This window comes from Syngnathus acus, chromosome 11, assembly GCF_901709675.1.
Source record: "Syngnathus acus chromosome 11, fSynAcu1.2, whole genome shotgun sequence".
Lineage (NCBI taxonomy): Eukaryota > Metazoa > Chordata > Actinopteri > Syngnathiformes > Syngnathidae > Syngnathus > Syngnathus acus.
In genome coordinates this window covers 2,938,022-2,954,414 of record NC_051096.1, presented here as the reverse complement: position 1 = coordinate 2,954,414, position 16,393 = coordinate 2,938,022, and the positions used below count along the sequence as shown (strand labels likewise).

Sequence of the window (16,393 nt, the reverse complement as noted above, 5' to 3'; positions counted from 1 at the left end):
GTCACCTCCATGTTGTTAGATAGACTGGTCCCAGTGTTCTTCCTCCATGTCAGGTTGTGGTTTCTACAAGAGAAGAAGTGAAACAACATGCGTGTCGAGAAAGACGCCAAGATGGCACGCGAGTGCTTCCTACCGGCTTTCAAGCCAGAACGTCAGCAAGCTCGGGAGGCATCGGTGACTTGGGGTGTTTGCTCTCAAAGTGTTGCTTGAAGGTCTTTGGATCAGGCATTTGGGTCTACAAAAATACACACCACGCAAATTTCAATCACATTGAAGAATAATTTACAAAATGCAGGTTATCAAAATATTAGAATCGATTATTCGTCTGACTCCAGAATAGGATGAAAACAAATGCATTATAAAACATGTGAGGTGTACCAAAGTTCTGGAGAAAAAAAAATTCAACAATAAAATAATATCAATGTTTGTCAAAAGTTTTTTTTTTTTGTATTTGTAGCCGTACCCTGCAGACAGGGCACGTGTGGACCAGCGCCACCTTGGCTGCCGTTTTCTGGTCGGCCGCCTGCCCTTTCTTTTTCTCGGCGGACTTCTTGGCGTTCTTTTGCTGGGACTGAATCTTCTGCTGTCCACGAGCCATGGCCCTCACATGTAACCTAGAAACACATGGAACACCTTTAGTAGATTTACTTCACATTACATCCAAATCTGTGCTAAGTTACACACTAACATCAAATACTGCGTTAAACTGTTGAGCATCGCAATAAAACAAAAATGAGCATGAAGATTTTTTTTTTTTAACACACAGTATTGTGTGGTTATAGCTACCTTAATATTATTAATGCCAGAAAGGAAATTTGGTGTATTTAAAGCATACTTGACAACATGTAACAATTTGATCAACTTGGTCGAGATAATCTTCGGGGGCAGCTAGCTAACATGCTAACCAAATTAGCTCGCACCGATAGCAAATGTCGCCAGGTGACATTGTATGTGACGCCGAAATAAAACAGTTTCAAGAAAGCCATTCCGAAAAGGACACACCAATAAATCATATAAACGAGTTTTGATGGTAAAGAGCGGAGAACTGAAAAATAAGGGTCCATGTTTACCTTAAGCGTTTAGCGCTCTCGCTCACTCTTGTCGTCGTGTGAGAACGTCACCGGAAGTACGTCATCACTAAATCCGCCCGGTGAAAAGTAGTGGGACATGTATTTCAAATAAGTGTAAAGAAATTCACTTTAAAATCTTACATATTTATCCTAGTAAAATCATATCTAAATTTTGATATTGAAGTTTCATGTTCTTTTTACAATTGTAATCCTGAAACTACAAGTTATATTTTCTACCACTGCCCTATTCTAAATTTTGGAATGATGTTAAAAATGTTATTTTCACTAAAACTAATAAATGTATCGACATTAGAACCAAAGATACTATAGCTGGGTTTGAGTCTGAACATACACTGCTTAAGTATGTAAGTAGTCTAAGTCTTTTGATTTTGGTAAAATTCCACATTCACATAGCAAATTTGAATAATTTGTTTCCAGTTCTTGCTATTTTTTTTGTCTGAGCTCAGATCATATGTATGTCCATGATAATTGCAACCAACTAATCAAAAAATTTAAAAATTTCAAGTGCAGGTCTATAAAATTACACCAAATAAACAAGAACAGTTTTGTTGACAGGTGAACATGGTGACTGCGCTGCAAAGAAGACAAAATGAGTTCCTTGTGGTGAGCCAGTCATATGATTTTATACATATATTCATATTTAATAACAATAGAGCACATCTCTCGTGTTGTACAGCTTGTGATTGTGACATGGTCGGCGGCTAACCGAGCTTATGTCTGCCTTTGAGAGAGGAGAGAGATTAGAAAACAACAACAAAAACAAAGCCCGTGCGTGTGTGTGTACATTTGCGAGGCATCTATGGATTAATTACAAAAACAGGAGAGCTGAGAAAGGGGGTCAGAGAATTTTGGGGTGTACACAACGGCCTGTACACCCGCCAGGGAGTCCTCCAGCGTATTACAGTCGGACAAGCCGGATGTTTTTTTAGTGCGTCAATCAAGTAAGGAGAAAAGGTGCTTTCTAGATCCCAGAGGAAAGAAAATGTATCAAAATTCCTGAAAAGAAGGAGCAAAGTGTTAAGATGGGTGGTGGGGGTTGCTTCATTGCTGAGGGTAGTAGTTCTGCTGCTGCGAGGGCTGCTGGGGGTAGCCGGGGTAGCCCTGCGTGGCCGGGGGGGCGGCCGGGTAGCCCGGTTGGCCCGGCGTGGCCTGGTAGGGCATGAAGGGCACGTTGTACTGGCCGTAGCCGTACGGGTTGTAGCCCATCGGCATCTGGAAGTACCTGCGAGGACACGACGACGTCACGCTTATGCACAAAACGAAGGCGAGCAGCCATTCAGTGCCAAACTCACTGCGGATACCCCTGGTAGTTGGGGTAAGGGGGTCCCTGCGCCGCGGAGGGCGGCGCCACCGGCGGCGGGTTGTTGGCCGAAGTGCCGGCTTGAGTTGTGCCGGCCGATGCGGTCTGCGGAGTCAAGACAGGTGGAGTCAAGACAGGTGGGGGGGGCCGGGCAGGGGGCTGGGATTTAGCTTGGGTCTGCTGGGGGGTCTGTGGAGGGGCTGGGTTCTGCAAGGACAGAGACGAGTGAGGTGCCAGTAAAAACATTTTGTCCCGAGGATGTGTCTGGAGAAGAGAAGGTGCGTCAACTCTATGTTTAATCCCTATAATAAGGACATATATTAGCACCATATCAGCAAAAAGCATTTATGTAATAGGTTCAGACTTATTTTAGGGTGTGTGCTGAGGCGTGGGGGTACGCCAAGTTAAATCACATCAGTGAAGGAGGGTTCAGGGCTTCAAACATTTTTGGGTAAAACATAGGCAGGAGCACAAGTCTGTCAGCTTACAAATATGGTCCTAGGAGCAGGGGTGGGGCCGCCGGGGGCGCCCGGGGGTTGGCTCTGGTAAGCGGGGACATTGAAGTTGGGGGCGCTGGGCTCACGGGCGATACTCTGCTGCAGCTCCCTGAAAGACCAAAAAGTTAAAAAAATAAATAACACGCGACAACCTCGTTTGGGGGTCGCGCGACTCACTTGAGGAGCTCATCACGCTCTGTCTTGCGAGCAAAGACTATATCGCAGCATTTGTTCTGGAACTTGAGCAGGATTTCCGTCAGGTCGTTGTAGAACTGCGAGGAAGGGGGTGACGAAATTGATAAAAGCGCCTGTGGCGAATAGGCGGCACGGAAGACCGACGAGCGCGAACCTTGGTGCCTTCGCGCAGGTTGCTGCTGATCTCCACGTAGCTGTCATGGGCCGAGGCCAGCTTCTTGAGGACCTCCTCTCGCAGGTTGGCCTCCGCGTTGGACTGCTTAAGGCTGCTGAACTCCTGGTGTGATGTCTTAAAAAAAAAAAAAAAAAAAAAAAAAAAAAAGGTACGCCAAAGTCACCTTTCACGCCTCGTCAACCGCGTGACAAACGGTGGCACGGAGCCAACGTTTATGACGGCTGATTTAACGCCGCTTCGTGCTTTAAAAATCCCATGGATGTCGAAAGATGGGCAGTCACCTCTACAACTTGTCACGGCAGCTTTTTTTTTTTTTATGCCTCAAGTTGCAAAACCGGTTTGGGTGGCTACCTGAATCTGTGCCAGCAGCTCCTCCTGCTGGCGAAGGTTGGCCTGCACCTTCTGGTTGTGCTCGCTGTACAGCTGGTCCAGCTGCCCCGCCGAGAGCTGCTCCTCGTTGATGGCGCCGTCCTTGGCCAGCGCCGTCAGGAAGGTGGTGGTCATGTCGAAGGTCACGTCCTTGATGTCCTTCTCCAGCGCCTCGCGCTCCTGCTTCACCTGGTCTAGCCGGGCCAGTTGCGAGCGCAGCACGCCCACCACCTCGCTGCCCTGCAGCGTCTTGGCGGGGTTGGCGGAGGGCAGCGCGGCGTTCAGCTCGCTCTCGGGTTTGCACAGCAGCGCGATCATGTCGCAGTGGGCGTTGTAGCGGTCCTTCACCACCTGATCCGCCTGAACCGCCTTGTCCAGGATGTTGCAGAAGCTGGCGCCCTCTAAAAGTCAAGGCATAGTTCACTCTCTCGGTTCCCAGGTTCAAGCTAGTCTGTTTTTAGACTATTCTAAGTTAACATTGCACTTTGAGGAACTTTTTGAACTATTGTATGAACTTTTGTCCAATATTGAAAGGAATATGCATTGAAATTGTTCTGATACATTTCCATTTGCGTTAATAGGGCAACTAATGGATAATTTGTGCCCAGTGTTTTTGGCCTCATTTTTTAAACCCGGAGCCGTTTGGAAAAAAAAAAAGTGGTGGTACCAGCACGAAGGGGCTTGTAGAGGTCCCCAGACGGGGTCCGGTTCCAGCGCTGGTTGAATTTGGCTCTCAGCTCGTTGTCTGTCGTCTCCTCGTCGTTCAGCATTTTCAGTGCCTTGGAAAAACGGCCAAACATTTGACAATGAGCTTCTTTGTTTATGCTAAATCTCCAACAGAGCTGTAAATGTAATATTGTGATATTTTTGCTGAGTTATCAAAGCGTCACAGTCCGCCTACTTTCTGCTTTCCACTTCTCACCTCGTCCAGAATTTCCCTGTTGCGGGTGAGCAGCTCGGGCAAGTCCTTGATGAGCTGCTCGATGCTCTGCAGCCCCCCCTGCTGCACGACAGAGCGGGCCTTCTCAGCAATGGATTGCGGAACGGAGTCTCCCGAGAGGTCCTCCAGAGCGGCTGGCAGGTTGAGGGACGCCAGAACCCTAGCGGAAGATTGGCGATCCGAGTCAAGATTCACCGGGGGAGAGCGATGGGCCGCATTAGATGTGTTACCCGTTGCAGAGGTTGGTGGCCTCCCGCATGGTTCCCACCAATCTGTTGACGGTGTCTGATTTGCGCTGGCTGTACACGCTCATGGATTGCTGGACTGCCGTGGGAACCATCTTGACAAAGAAGTCTGAAGAGAGCACAAAAGCATGTCAATCAACAAATCAATAAAAAAAGATTTGCGCATGCGTCGAACCTGAGAACTTCTGGCTGAGCGGCGGTGTGATGGCGGTGGCCTTCACCAACGTCGCCTTGCCGATAGGCTCCAAGTCCTTGAGCTCGGGCACGCGGTCGTGGTAAATGAAGTCGTTGTCCTTCTTGGCGGCGGCGAGTGATCGGTTGATCTTCTCCGTCAGTTCCCTGACGCTCACGTACTCGTCGTAGCGCGACGCCACCGTCTTCACCAGCTCGGCCGCGCGCTGAACGGAGGAGCCGTGTGAAACTTGAACAGCGCCGCTTTCGGGGAGGCGTCGGCGCCTACCTGCAGGCGAGCAATTTCCTCGCCGAAGAGCTTCTTGTGCTTGGCGAGGACGCTCTGGTGGAGTTCGGCGTTGGCCTGCATGATGCAGTGCTTGGCCGCCAGCACCGGCAGCACTTCCTGAAAATAAAAATACTGACCAGGGAGAAGGCAACCACAGAGCGGGACGCACACAAATGCACACACATGCACGGTACCAGGGCAGTCCGACAACAACAAAAGCAGCCAAGGGGGTTGCAAAACAAGAATAAAAAACACCAAGAAGAGGGGAAGGGGCACGCCACCACCATGAGGGATGCAGAAAGAAAAGGAAGACAACGGGAGAGAAAACAGAACAGGCTGTGAGTGGTTAACCCTTCAGCAAGAAGCGCCAAAACTTACCCCAAAAACACACACATGCACCGGTTTGCCTTTCCAAAGCCTTTTCTAGATTCACACGAGGCTGTCATCAAATCATGTTTCCTGATTGTGGTTGTACAGAATCTTACTGTTCCTAATATTTGGACCCTCAAGCAGCTCACCACAATAATGAACCACACTGTACCTCAAGTTTTGGGAAGTAATGTCAAAGTTGCAGAAACAATGATAAAGTGTGCCTGATGATGTTATCGACTTGAAGCGACCAATCAGAGGAAGAGCCCATGAAGGGAGGGGGGGAAAAAAGAGAGGTGGACAGTTCCACAAGCATTGTGCTGTGCTTCTCTGTTATTTAACTGTGGATTATTTGATCTTTTCAAGTGAAAGGAAAGATGGATGGATGGATGTGAATTTTAAACTGAGATCAAAAATTAGATAGACATGAACGTGTCCCTTTGTAATTTTCTTCTGTTGGTTAGCATCACAAATGCCAAGCTTAATAGTGAGCGAGCTACTACGTGGAAAAAAAAAGGGTGCTCACAAAAGTTGAGCGTGTGTGGACATGTTGGGCATACCTTAGGCAGGTTGTCTTTGTACTGACACTGCTTGAAGGCGTCTCCGTAGAAGTCTGCCGCCTGATTGGACAGCTTGGCGATGATGGCGTCCTTCATCCTGTCTGAAGATGACGACGAGAAACGGAATGTGAAACAACATGAGGGGCAATAATAAATCACATAGCTTGCTTTTACCGGTGGTGGCTTTGAGGAAGAAGACCTCCTGGGCCTGGGCCAGCATAATGAGGCTGAGGGTGCCCACAGTTTCCGGGGAGATGTCCATGGTGGGCTCGCGGTTGAGGGCCGACAGCACCGTGTCTTTGATGTGGCCGAAGGCGCCGCTGGCCAGCTACGTGACAAAACACGTTCAACGTACAAACGAAGACAAGATTTTGTCATGTTGCATGTCAATGAACTTAAAACAATCTCTTGACTTTTTAGTGACTCCAGTCCACTTGTATCGGGGGCCAATTAGTCACCTGATAATATTTGGCGGCGTTTTTGAGGCCTTCGTCGCTGTCCAGGTTCTGCTCTGAGGCGATCTGGCTGGCCAGCGCCGCTGCGTTGAACAGCACGCACGTCTTCTCGTAGCCCAGGCTGGCCAACGCTGCAAAACAGGGTGCACGTTTTTGGCCTCTAAAGTGACATCACCATGTTTTGGGGATTTTACTTTGAGATGCTTTGACCGCAAAAACCAAAGTAACACTAACGCACAATGGTTCTTATTGTTCACGCTGTTGAGCAGTCAGAAATTCCCGTGATAAAACACACACGCTTTTGCTCAGGTTCAACAAAAGAGTCGAGCTCGTCCAACCTGTTAGGCTATGTAGCATTATCTAGTTGCAGCATGTCAAGAGATGACCGGTCATCAGGGTCAAGCGCTTACCGAGTTTGACGGAGCCGCCGAAGAGCGAGCCTTTGTCGAAAGCATCTTTCCACGTGAAGGTTAAGCACAGCTGCGGAATCAAAACGCACACTCACAATGACTTGATGGGTAGAGCGTGGAAAAACAACACAGCGGCGTGCAATCCATTACCTGGTTTTCACTGAAGGGGAACTTGGGCTCCACGGCGCACAGTTGATCATAATATCTGCATCGTTGGGAAGCATGTGACACTGCTCAGAATGCATACTTAAGATGACAACAATAATGCCAAGCACAATCGAGGCTATACTGATCGTCACTTGTGTGACAAAAAAAAAATATGTCTGCTCGCAACAACATGCCAGACAGCTTATTTCTTACACTTGTGTGACAATTATTAAGACTTGTGTTAAGCTAGCGAGCAGAGTTGGAAAGTGAGCTGAGGTGTGGCCGAGTAAAGAAAACCCGAGTGTGCACAATGGTTGCCGCAGTGATGTAAACAAATGATCTTCGCCCTAGTTCTTCGCCTACCACCTTCCCTGGTTGTTGTTGCCACGGCGACATGACGAAGCAAAGGTCCACTCTGCGCTCTTTCACATAGAACTGCGTCAGAGCTGCCTTTTACAGGAAAGAAAAACTACAGCAATGTTTTGTTCAGCTCTGTTCTTGGTGCCATACTTACAGGCAATGTAAAAGGGAGCTATAATTAAGCTGTTATTATTTAAGGTTTAGTAAAAAGTTATTTTCAGCACTGGGAGTCAAAAAAGCCCCTGAAGCCAAGAACATACCTGGCAAGACACGTCAGTGGAATCCCATGTCGCTTGGTGACAAGTATAACAACACCACTCGGGATTTTTATGACACATGGCATGCGTGACACGTCTGAGAAAATTGTAACAATACAGCCTAACATGGAATATGACGCCCCCCCCCCTCCCACCCAGCTTTTACACGTAAGATGGCTGGCTATTTCCTTATTTTAAAAAGCCTTTTAACTTAGAGATTGAGTGACAGAAAAACAAAACAAATAACTAAATAAATAACTAGTAAATTATCTTTTTTAATAAACTCATAAGCATGATAAATCATCATTAACTAAGCAGAATTTCTGAGAAAATAATTATTTTTTCATTTTGCCGAGAATAAAAATTGGGATATATTTGAGGAAAGAAATTGTAATCTCAAAGTCAGATTTAAAATCTTTGTAACTATCTGGAAAATGTGGCAATTATAGTCACAATTTGTTTTTTTTATTAAGGTATTGCAAACTGGGCATGTGGAGCCCCTTGAGAAGCTTCTGTGATTAAAGACTAAATAAATAAATTGAATTTGCCTTAATCTTTACATACACATAAAGGTCTGTAAAATACAAAAATAAAAATCAGGGAAGATTTCACGATTTTGTATTTTCAGAGAAACTTGGTAGGATAGTTTTGAGAAGAACTAGTCATGCCAAAGTTGTATTTATTGTTTTCACGGTAACAATACTAGGTTAACCCAATTAGCCTCAATAAATGTATATATTTACTATTTTTGTATAGAAAAAGTTGAGTTGTTAAAGTATTTTCAATCATGTGAACTCGAGTTATATCGTGTTGTGGTCACGTGACGAAAGCACGCACTTAAGCTGAGCTAAACGTACTAAAATCCCCTGTCAGTATGTCACTTTTCCGTCATGTGAACACAAATACTGTAAATTGGTTTTTGTTTCACCACACCAACATGTTAACGTAATTTGGGGTGGCTCTCCTGCCAAAATAAACTGAGCTAGCTTAATTTAGCCAGCTAAGCTAACTCAGCTAACGCGTCAGGGTGCGGCGAAGCAACAGACCACAAAATGGCGACCACTTCACAATGACTGACAGTTAATTGTTATCGATTGCTTTTCTTTTTTTGTTGTTTTTTTCTACCTGAGTAAGCTCTCCAGTGAGCTCTCATGTTTGTCCAGCGGCCTTCCCACCGCGTTCCGCCGGAGCTTGTCGAGTTCCTCCACAGCTCGAATGTACTCCGCCTGCTCGTCGCCCGCCGGATAAGTGGACGTCACGAATTTCGACAATGGCTTGACCAAGTCTACCTCCGAGGACTTTTTCAGCGGCACAGAAATAAATGTCGCCATTTTGTGCCTTGCGATTGTGTGTCAACTTGGTTCGGGGAGAGGGTAGGAGAGCTCCACCGGGCTACCACCGAACTCAAAACAAGCCAGCGGATTCACTTCCTGGATTTAACTTGTCAAATGACGTCATAAAGACGTTCGGGAAGGCTTGTACTACGCAGACTCAGTAGGATGGTCCGTTATTTATTTATTTATTTTTTTAAAAGTAAAATGGTACCCCAGAAGTGTTTTTAAAAATCAAACGTTATACTTGGACAAAGAAAATTATCTAATGAACTGTTGTAAATTTATATAAACACACGGTCACCCGACACGAATACAGTGATCCCTCGCCACTTCACGTTTCGTTTATCGCGGCTTCACTACATCGCGGATTTTTTTCCCCAAATTAAAAAAACATTTAAAAGTCAAAATAAAACTTCTAAATTGAGGTAACGTGTCTAACCTTTAGGAAAATGTAGTATTGCTCCAAATGCTCGTTTACATTCTTTTAGAAGTCGGTTTTCGCGTGTTAGCACAGTCGCGAATTAGCATCTTTCCACTAACTCGTTAGCCTGCCCAGTACTTCTTAGTGACCGTACTTCGCGTATTTCACTTATCGCGGGTGGTTTTTGGAACCAATTATCCGCGATAAACGAGGGATTACTGTACGCTCAAAAAAAGGACAAGACTGTTCTGAAATCATTTATTCCCAGCACTTGTGCATTTTGTGTGCATTTCCAGCAAAGCACACACCACAAGTAGAATCATTGAGGCTGGACATGAAGTGGTTACCTCACTCAGACACACAAACACGGCCCTTAATTGTCTCTGATGACGTTGTCAAATATTTGATGTGTGGCGGGGATGTGGGCGAAGGACTACCAGCTAAACACGCAGTTTCGGAGTTTTTAGTGCAAGCTTGGTCTTATCTCCAAAAAGTAGGACAGGACAGGACGGGACGACGTCTGACGTCTTCTCCCGACTTCTACATGCAACATGGGGGGGGGGGGGGGGGGGAACACATGCACAGTCATACGATTGAAAAGGCAGACGACGCCTCTTTTACGAGGTTCGACTAATACTCCACAGGATTTGCGTGTTTTTTTTCTGTACTAGGGAGTTTAAGGCTCACACTGAAAAGGAAATCTATTCTATACTAAGGGAATTTAGTCAGAATGTTTTCAATAAAGTCCTCCAAAACTTCAGTATTATTTTTGGGGACAAAAAGTTGCAGTTCAGAAAACTTTTTTTTTCCCCTAAAATAACTTATGTAAAAAGTTGTACTCAAAGAACGTGATTATGGCGCAGGTTTACTTTGGAGTTGGTTTTGTAAAATAAAAATCATTGAGTTAAATATGTCACATTTTGTGAAGATTTTTTTTTAGTCAGGGGAGTAGTTAAAATAGCAAATACTCTGAAAATATAACATTTTTATACCTCAGACAAACTTATTTTTGAGAAAGAAATCTTTCAAAATAGCTTTCCACCCAAAAAAAGAATCAGTGCATTTTTTTTCTCAAAACGATTTTTACACAGAATGACAAGGGAGAAAACGGTTTTTTTTCTTCATATTTTCAAAATCACAAAAACAGTCACCCCTGACTTAATTCTCATAGTATCATTAGTGTTTTCTTGTGAGTGTGGCCCAAACATTTGGAAATAATTTTGAGCTAATCACCTGGCTTTGATGCTCTGCACACACACACACACACACACACACAGACACACACACAAAAAAGATTGCGAGGCTGGATGTAGAGCTGCCATGATGTCTGTTGGACGCCGCTGACGAGCTGCTCGTGCACACACACAAAGGAACGAATGAATGGTGACTCTCTCAAAAAGATATTTTGGTCCTTATTCTGGGATTGACCTGGCCCAAAAACCAAGCGGGTCTGAGGAACACAAAACGACTAAAAAGCGGCGAGTAACAGGCAGCGAGAGATCACACAAAACGGAAAATGATTTGACGTACTACGCCCACATATTTAGTTTGCTGAGCACAGCTGGTCGATTACAATAAGACAACAGCCCCCCCCCTTATTTTGCTCCTCTCAATCAAGATGGCGAGCAAAATGGCGTCCAATACTGGCCTGCGTAAAATACATAAAAAAGATAAAGCCAAAAAAAAAAAGCTCTCCAGCCAAGAAGCACCGCTCTCCTCTTCCTGTGTTTTCAATATGAAACAGTGGACACATCCCCCGCATGTCAGATTCTAACATTTTTACACGCCCCTTCTCGTCTCTTTTCTTCGCCGTCCATCCGATTGAGAGCGGGGAGGGGAGGGGAGTGACAGGGCGTAGAAGAAACACGCAGGCAGAGACGGACGTTTGGGTCGAGTTAGGGGAGAATGGTTGACGGTGGTCCTGGCCTTACTTCAGGATGAGGTGGAGTCCTTCGCCTTGCTCGTCTGCAAGAACAGTGCCGATGGTGTTCAAAGTCTTGTTGACCTTGCAGGGGAGGGGGGGAACTCACCTTTGACGGTGCTAATGACAAAGCAGCTCTCGTCTGTCAAGTTGCACACCATCTGCACACATTGGCATAGTTTGATTAGTACTCTTGGGGATTTTTTTTTCTCCCCCCAAACCTCTGTGTATATGTTTATTTTAATTTTTTAAACAAAAACCTAATCATCATGCATGTATTTTCACAATGTGTGAGCGAGAAAAAAGGACAAAACAATTGGACGTCTCCAAGAGGCTCAGGCAGTTGAAATTAGGTGCAGTACAAGACTTGACCGCTAGGTGTCAGTCTTAATCAAGTAATTGTCAGCTCTGCCTTGGCCTGCTTTCATTTCAGACAGACAGGTAAGCATGCGAGCGTACCTGGTCACTGAGCAGGATGTGGATGCCGGTGGGTCCTTGTCTGTAGACCTGGTTTATGGTCCCCAGCGGGAGGCAGCACACGGCGGCCATCTTGCGGATCAGCTCGCCCGCCGTCAGCTCCTCCAGGTACAGAGCGTGGTACACTGTCATGGCGGGGAAAACACATCCCGTTGGGCGCTTCTCGGAGAGCTCTCGGAATCCCGCCGGCAACAAGCGTCCTACCGTGTAAACTGGGAGAGGCGCCTTGTTCGCCATTTTGGCTGGGGGCGTGTCTCTCCAGCAGGGGGCTGTGCTGAGGGGATTCCTGACACACGTACACAGTCAGCCGGGGACGCACGGACCTGGGCGCACACAAAACCAACAGCCGCGTCATGAAAGCCGGACTCAAAGAGGTGCGCGCGGGCCCAGACAGGTGAGAGGACACACTTTGATTTGAGGGCGTAGAAGAGTCGAATTCCGTCTGCAGGACCGCAAATCTGGACCAGGTCGTCCCGGGTTAGCTTTAACAAATCAGAACCTGAACAAACAGGGTCAGCAAAGTCAATAAATATGCACAGATGATATATTAGGGTTTCCTAATTTTTCGACACCATCTTGAGTGTGTTCACCTGAGAAGTGAGTGAAGAGTCGCGCGCAGGAGTTGAATCGGTTTTTCAGCAGCCATTTTTGCGTGTCCTGAATGGATGCGGCGGGACTCAACTGCTGCAAGGAAGTCGCCAAAGAACATCAATACACACACGCACACAAGCACGCTCGCTCGCCATTTGGACAAACCTCTGTACCGGCATAGCTGCCGGGTTCCGCCTGGTGATTGGGCGAGGACGAGTCACTGGGAGGGGGGGGGGACAAGAGTGATCTCAGAGTGGGGCCTTCAAATGTCAAAGCGGTGCAGCGGCAGGGCGGGTTCCTTACCTGTCGGGTAGCGAGGAGGTGTTGGTGGTGCTGGAGGCGTAGGTTGAGAGAGGCGTGGACGTGAAGGAGGGAGTAGGTGCCTGGTTGGGGTTGGGGGCCACGTAGGCGCTGTCCGGCCACGGCGAACACTGACAACATTGAAAGTCACGTTCAAATCCACGGAACATAAAATACAAATTCAAATCCCAAGCTTTGCTAATCAAAAACTTTTTTTTGACTTTGAAGTCCAAAAGTGGCTCACGCTGCCTCTCTTGGCCAAGGAGTCGCCGCAGTCGGCCGGGAGCGTCCGCTTGCTGGACTTCTTCAGCTCGTGGTCGCCCGCTTCCTCGATGATGGGCTCCAGCCGCGTCTGCTTGTTGGACACGGCAGGAAGTGAGGCGTCAGGCGGGCGCCGGCGCCGCGCGCGACCCAAACCCGACTGACCTCGGACAGGATAGTGGTATCGTAGGAAGGCTGGTACTTCTCCTTCTCCTGAGCGCTGCGCTTTTCCATCTTCTCGCGGTCCGTCTTCTGCTTGCGATCGGCCCCTTTTGGCTAAAAAAAATGTAAACATTAACTCGAATGAAAAGGTAAATAGTTGAAGATTTGCAGCATTTTGAGGGGGCCTACCTTGAAGACTTTGATTTGGCAGGAGGCCGAGTGGAGGTGCTCAGCGTAGTCGCTGGCGTCCCCCGGCGCAAAGGTATCGATCTGGATCCTGAAGGGGACCCCCTTCTCGCCGCCGTGCTTGCGCGGCGTGAACTCGGTGCTGATGCAGTGAACCTGCAAATGGGGTCAAACAACAACAACACGCTCGGATGAGTTTGTTGATCAAAACAGAGCTTTAAATACGTTTTGTTTTTTTTAGTTAACCTAAATATATAATTCAGTCTTTCTAATCAATTTGAAACAATAAAATAAAAAAATCAAGTTGTTTTAAAAATAAGATCAAAACAATTTTCAAAAATTGGATGCAGAAAAATTGAATCAATCCATCTAAAATAATATAAATGACAAGTTTTACCTGCACAAAGACGGACGCCCTCTTGTTCAAGTCCCACAGGAACTCAGCGGCGTTGAGCTGGGAGGGATGCGTCTTGGGCTCCACGATGCCCACCGACATGGGAATATCTGTCACACACACACATGATCTCAGAATAAACACACACATACACACACACACTTGATGCTTTAGTTGCAACGCGTGGTTACCGATATCCAGTAAACGGTCGCCGGGACGATTCCACTTCCATCCCTCCAGCTGCTGGTGTTCCGTGTACTGAAGCCGCCGGTCGTGGAACACCACACGCACTGTGCTCTATGGACACACACACACGCATCCGTGTTGTAGCAATGAGCACCAGACCTGCACGACAACCTGCGGTCCTTACCTTCACCATCTTGTTGGTGAGTTCCGGTAACTCACCGGGCTTCCTGTTGTCTAACATGCGCACCTCGTAAGACTGGCCTGCAACACAGACAACCAATCAATCTTTTTTTATCCCCCCTTTAATTTATACATTGAATTAAAGCAAATTGTTGAATTGGTATTTTTGGACGCTGCTTGTATTGAAGTTTGAGGATAACCTTGGTTGAGGTACGTGAGCGTCTCGTCGTGCAGCTTGATGGCGGGCGAGGTGGCGGCGCACAGCACGTACTGGAATGGGGGGTTCTTGCTCTCGCTCTCCGAGGGGAGGCTGGAGTCCTCCTGTTTGAAGATGGGCAGGGCCAGCACATCACTGAAACGAACACAAGGGATGAGGTCGTCAGGAAAGGCTCCTCGAACAGCTGAACTTTAACCCTAGGTCACCATCCATATTGACAAATGAGTATGTAATAACACTTTCTTGCATGCTTGCTTGGGTATGAGCCTTGATTGTAGCACTCCCTCGGAGACCCCCCAAATCCCGTTACGAGTAAGACACAGGCGTGATGAGGACAAAGAGCATGTCCAAGCAAGATAGGGTCGATGTGGACCAGCGGTTTTCTATCATGTCTCTAACCTCATGCTGTAGGCTGCAGCCCCCAGCTCCTGGCCGATGCCAGAGAGGCTGGCGTCGAAGTCGTGCACCAGCCCCGACTCGTCGATCTTGAGTACCCAGGCCATGGGCCCGAGGTCCTTGTCCTCGGCTTCCACTTGAGGGGCCGCCAGCTTGCTGCTTCAGGTGGGGGCAACGAAGACGACGACCGGGGGACGTGAGGACGAGGAGGGGGAAATGTTCGCCCGGCCTCCGACTCTCTCGACGAGGCAAACTTGTCCTAGCCTAGCTGACTAGGCAGGCGAATCCAACCGAGAGGCAACGTATCTCCATAACTCTCCACTTTACATTAGCTTTCGTGTGGGGTCGAACAAATTGCTTGTCCGGGGCAGTCACAGTGTGAGTTTATAGCCCCGAATTGACGGTCGTGACTTGGAGGAAGAAGGAGAGGACGGCGAAGCTCACATGCTAACGGTGGCTAGGCTAGGCTAGCTCTAGGAGCGGGACGCTTCCTCTGCACGGGATTGTTTTGCTTTTTGTCACCGCCACACACTGTCCTGAGTCGGTCGAACGCTGTTAACTGGTGGAAACTAAACGGAAAAGGGGGATGTGCAGGCGGGTTATTCCCCTGCACAGCTGTTGCTACCTAGCGGGGCTAACTAGCAACAACTTCCCGTTGCGTTTGAGTCAATGTCCGGGGTGCTCGTCGCGCCGCTCCAATCACCAAGCTGGCTCGCAACCCTCTGCTCCCCGCTGCGGTCCTTGAGCCCAAACCCGAAGAGACGCACAGCCGGGCATCAACATGGCTCCCCCAGCGTCCGCCCCGTCGCTCACTCTGCGGAATCCGCACTGCGAGGTGCTGCCCCCCGCCGTTCTTCCGCTGTACCCTCGCCAGCCACGGCCTCGTCTATGGAGGACCCGTCAGCCAATCGGCGTGCGGCTGTTGCAGTTGTTCAGCCAATCAGAGGCGTCCGTGCTTCCGTCATCATATGAACGGCGGCCCGCCCACTTTCCTAACAAAAACACTTGCAAAGTTGACAGCGAACCCTTTTTGACACGAATATTCTGTCCAAATTAATTTATCTTCTTCGAGTGAGAGTAACGTGTCAACAGGCGGACTCGACGTTGTGCGTTTTAAACAGTCAAAATGTCAGCGAATATGATGAAAACATGTCAAAAACAAGATAAAAAAAAGAGCAAATGAGGTCATACCGTCGGTGGTTTCCGTCGCGTTGCTGCTGCAGCAGCGTGCGGAAGTTCTCGGTGCAGGGCTGCCAGAATAGCATCGAGTCCCGCGGTGGTGGCCTCTCACCCTGGAGCGAATTCAAGTTGGCCCGGTTTGGAGGTCCGAACATGGGTTCATGACAGCGCTGCTTGACAGGGTCAACACAGGTGCTACTGCTTCTCCTTCCTTCTGGTCAATGATTGATCGGAGCGGACCCTGGACGAGGTTTGCGGTCAAAGTGTGGAGACTGGGGGGGGGCAATTTATTTTTTTTAGCTCAGAGGGGGCAGGGAGACCCGCCTCGTTGCATAAGATTAAAAAAAGAACACACCCG

General features: G+C 47.8%; 4 protein-coding genes and 1 long non-coding RNA gene across 8 annotated transcripts in view; 1 reads left to right on the top strand and 4 right to left on the bottom strand.

Moving 5' to 3' along the window:
• The window catches only part of LOC119130302 (H-2 class I histocompatibility antigen, alpha chain-like), a 346,995-nt gene that overhangs the window by 296,049 nt on the left and 34,553 nt on the right, over nucleotides 1-16,393 (bottom strand). The gene's annotated exons all lie outside the window — the stretch shown is intronic.
• LOC119130478 overlaps nucleotides 1-16,393 on the top strand; it is a 340,541-nt gene that overhangs the window by 293,286 nt on the left and 30,862 nt on the right. The gene's annotated exons all lie outside the window — the stretch shown is intronic.
• Nucleotides 134-1,157, bottom strand: zgc:91910 (uncharacterized protein LOC445276 homolog). The gene is made up of 3 exons (XM_037264297.1): nucleotides 1,071-1,157; nucleotides 464-614; nucleotides 134-235 (listed from the first exon to the last, which is right to left on the bottom strand). The coding sequence occupies exons 2-3, from the start codon at nucleotides 596-598 to the stop codon at nucleotides 140-142; spliced, it is 231 nt and encodes a 76-aa protein (XP_037120192.1). The 5' UTR covers nucleotides 599-614; nucleotides 1,071-1,157; the 3' UTR covers nucleotides 134-139.
• Nucleotides 1,686-9,280, bottom strand: LOC119130144 (programmed cell death 6 interacting protein). 3 transcript variants are annotated; one of them, XM_037263813.1, is made up of 17 exons: nucleotides 8,956-9,280; nucleotides 7,217-7,271; nucleotides 7,067-7,136; nucleotides 6,660-6,787; nucleotides 6,376-6,529; nucleotides 6,202-6,302; nucleotides 5,273-5,404; nucleotides 4,988-5,210; nucleotides 4,798-4,921; nucleotides 4,550-4,727; nucleotides 4,295-4,406; nucleotides 3,610-4,028; nucleotides 3,238-3,372; nucleotides 3,066-3,160; nucleotides 2,880-2,997; nucleotides 2,384-2,598; nucleotides 1,686-2,313 (listed from the first exon to the last, which is right to left on the bottom strand). In XM_037263813.1, the coding sequence occupies exons 1-17, from the start codon at nucleotides 9,159-9,161 to the stop codon at nucleotides 2,133-2,135; spliced, it is 2,646 nt and encodes an 881-aa protein (XP_037119708.1). In that variant the 5' UTR covers nucleotides 9,162-9,280; the 3' UTR covers nucleotides 1,686-2,132. The 3 variants fall into 3 exon arrangements, with proteins under 3 accessions (XP_037119708.1, XP_037119712.1, XP_037119711.1); XM_037263817.1 differs by having other exon boundaries at nucleotides 2,384-2,496; XM_037263816.1 differs by having other exon boundaries at nucleotides 5,273-5,389.
• ubp1 (upstream binding protein 1) lies at nucleotides 9,830-16,305 on the bottom strand. 2 transcript variants are annotated; one of them, XM_037263971.1, is made up of 17 exons: nucleotides 16,048-16,188; nucleotides 14,860-15,848; nucleotides 14,444-14,595; nucleotides 14,248-14,324; nucleotides 14,069-14,174; nucleotides 13,881-13,987; nucleotides 13,487-13,639; nucleotides 13,301-13,411; nucleotides 13,119-13,226; nucleotides 12,878-13,005; nucleotides 12,740-12,794; nucleotides 12,574-12,667; nucleotides 12,392-12,482; nucleotides 12,188-12,306; nucleotides 11,966-12,108; nucleotides 11,616-11,667; nucleotides 9,830-11,550 (listed from the first exon to the last, which is right to left on the bottom strand). In XM_037263971.1, exons 2-17 carry the CDS (start codon nucleotides 14,961-14,963, stop codon nucleotides 11,513-11,515), a joined length of 1,638 nt encoding a protein of 545 aa, XP_037119866.1. In that variant the 5' UTR covers nucleotides 14,964-15,848; nucleotides 16,048-16,188; the 3' UTR covers nucleotides 9,830-11,512. The 2 variants fall into 2 exon arrangements, with proteins under 2 accessions (XP_037119866.1, XP_037119865.1); XM_037263970.1 differs by lacking the exon at nucleotides 14,860-15,848 and having other exon boundaries at nucleotides 13,119-13,229; nucleotides 16,048-16,305.

Excerpts from the sequence above, each read along its gene's own strand:
- LOC119130144 (XM_037263813.1), bottom strand. The coding sequence starts at position 9,161 with ATGGCGACATTTATTTCTGTGCCGCTGAAAAAGTCCTCGGAGGTAGAC. Across the intron at positions 4,029-4,294 it reads CTACAAGCCCCTTCGTGCTG|AGGGCGCCAGCTTCTGCAAC; the intron begins GTACCACCACTT and ends CTTGACTTTTAG. Across the intron at positions 2,998-3,065 it reads GAGCGTGATGAGCTCCTCAA|GGAGCTGCAGCAGAGTATCG; the intron begins GTGAGTCGCGCG and ends TTGGTCTTTCAG.
- ubp1 (XM_037263970.1), bottom strand. The coding sequence starts at position 16,190 with ATGTTCGGACCTCCAAACCGGGCCAACTTGAATTCGCTCCAGGGTGAG. Across the intron at positions 12,668-12,739 it reads GCAGCTATGCCGGTACAGAG|CAGTTGAGTCCCGCCGCATC; the intron begins GTTTGTCCAAAT and ends ACTTCCTTGCAG. Across the intron at positions 12,483-12,573 it reads ACTCTTCACTCACTTCTCAG|GTTCTGATTTGTTAAAGCTA; the intron begins GTGAACACACTC and ends CTGTTTGTTCAG.
- zgc:91910 (XM_037264297.1), bottom strand. The coding sequence starts at position 598 with ATGGCTCGTGGACAGCAGAAGATTCAGTCCCAGCAAAAGAACGCCAAG. Across the intron at positions 236-463 it reads ACACGTGCCCTGTCTGCAGG|ACCCAAATGCCTGATCCAAA; the intron begins GTACGGCTACAA and ends GTATTTTTGTAG.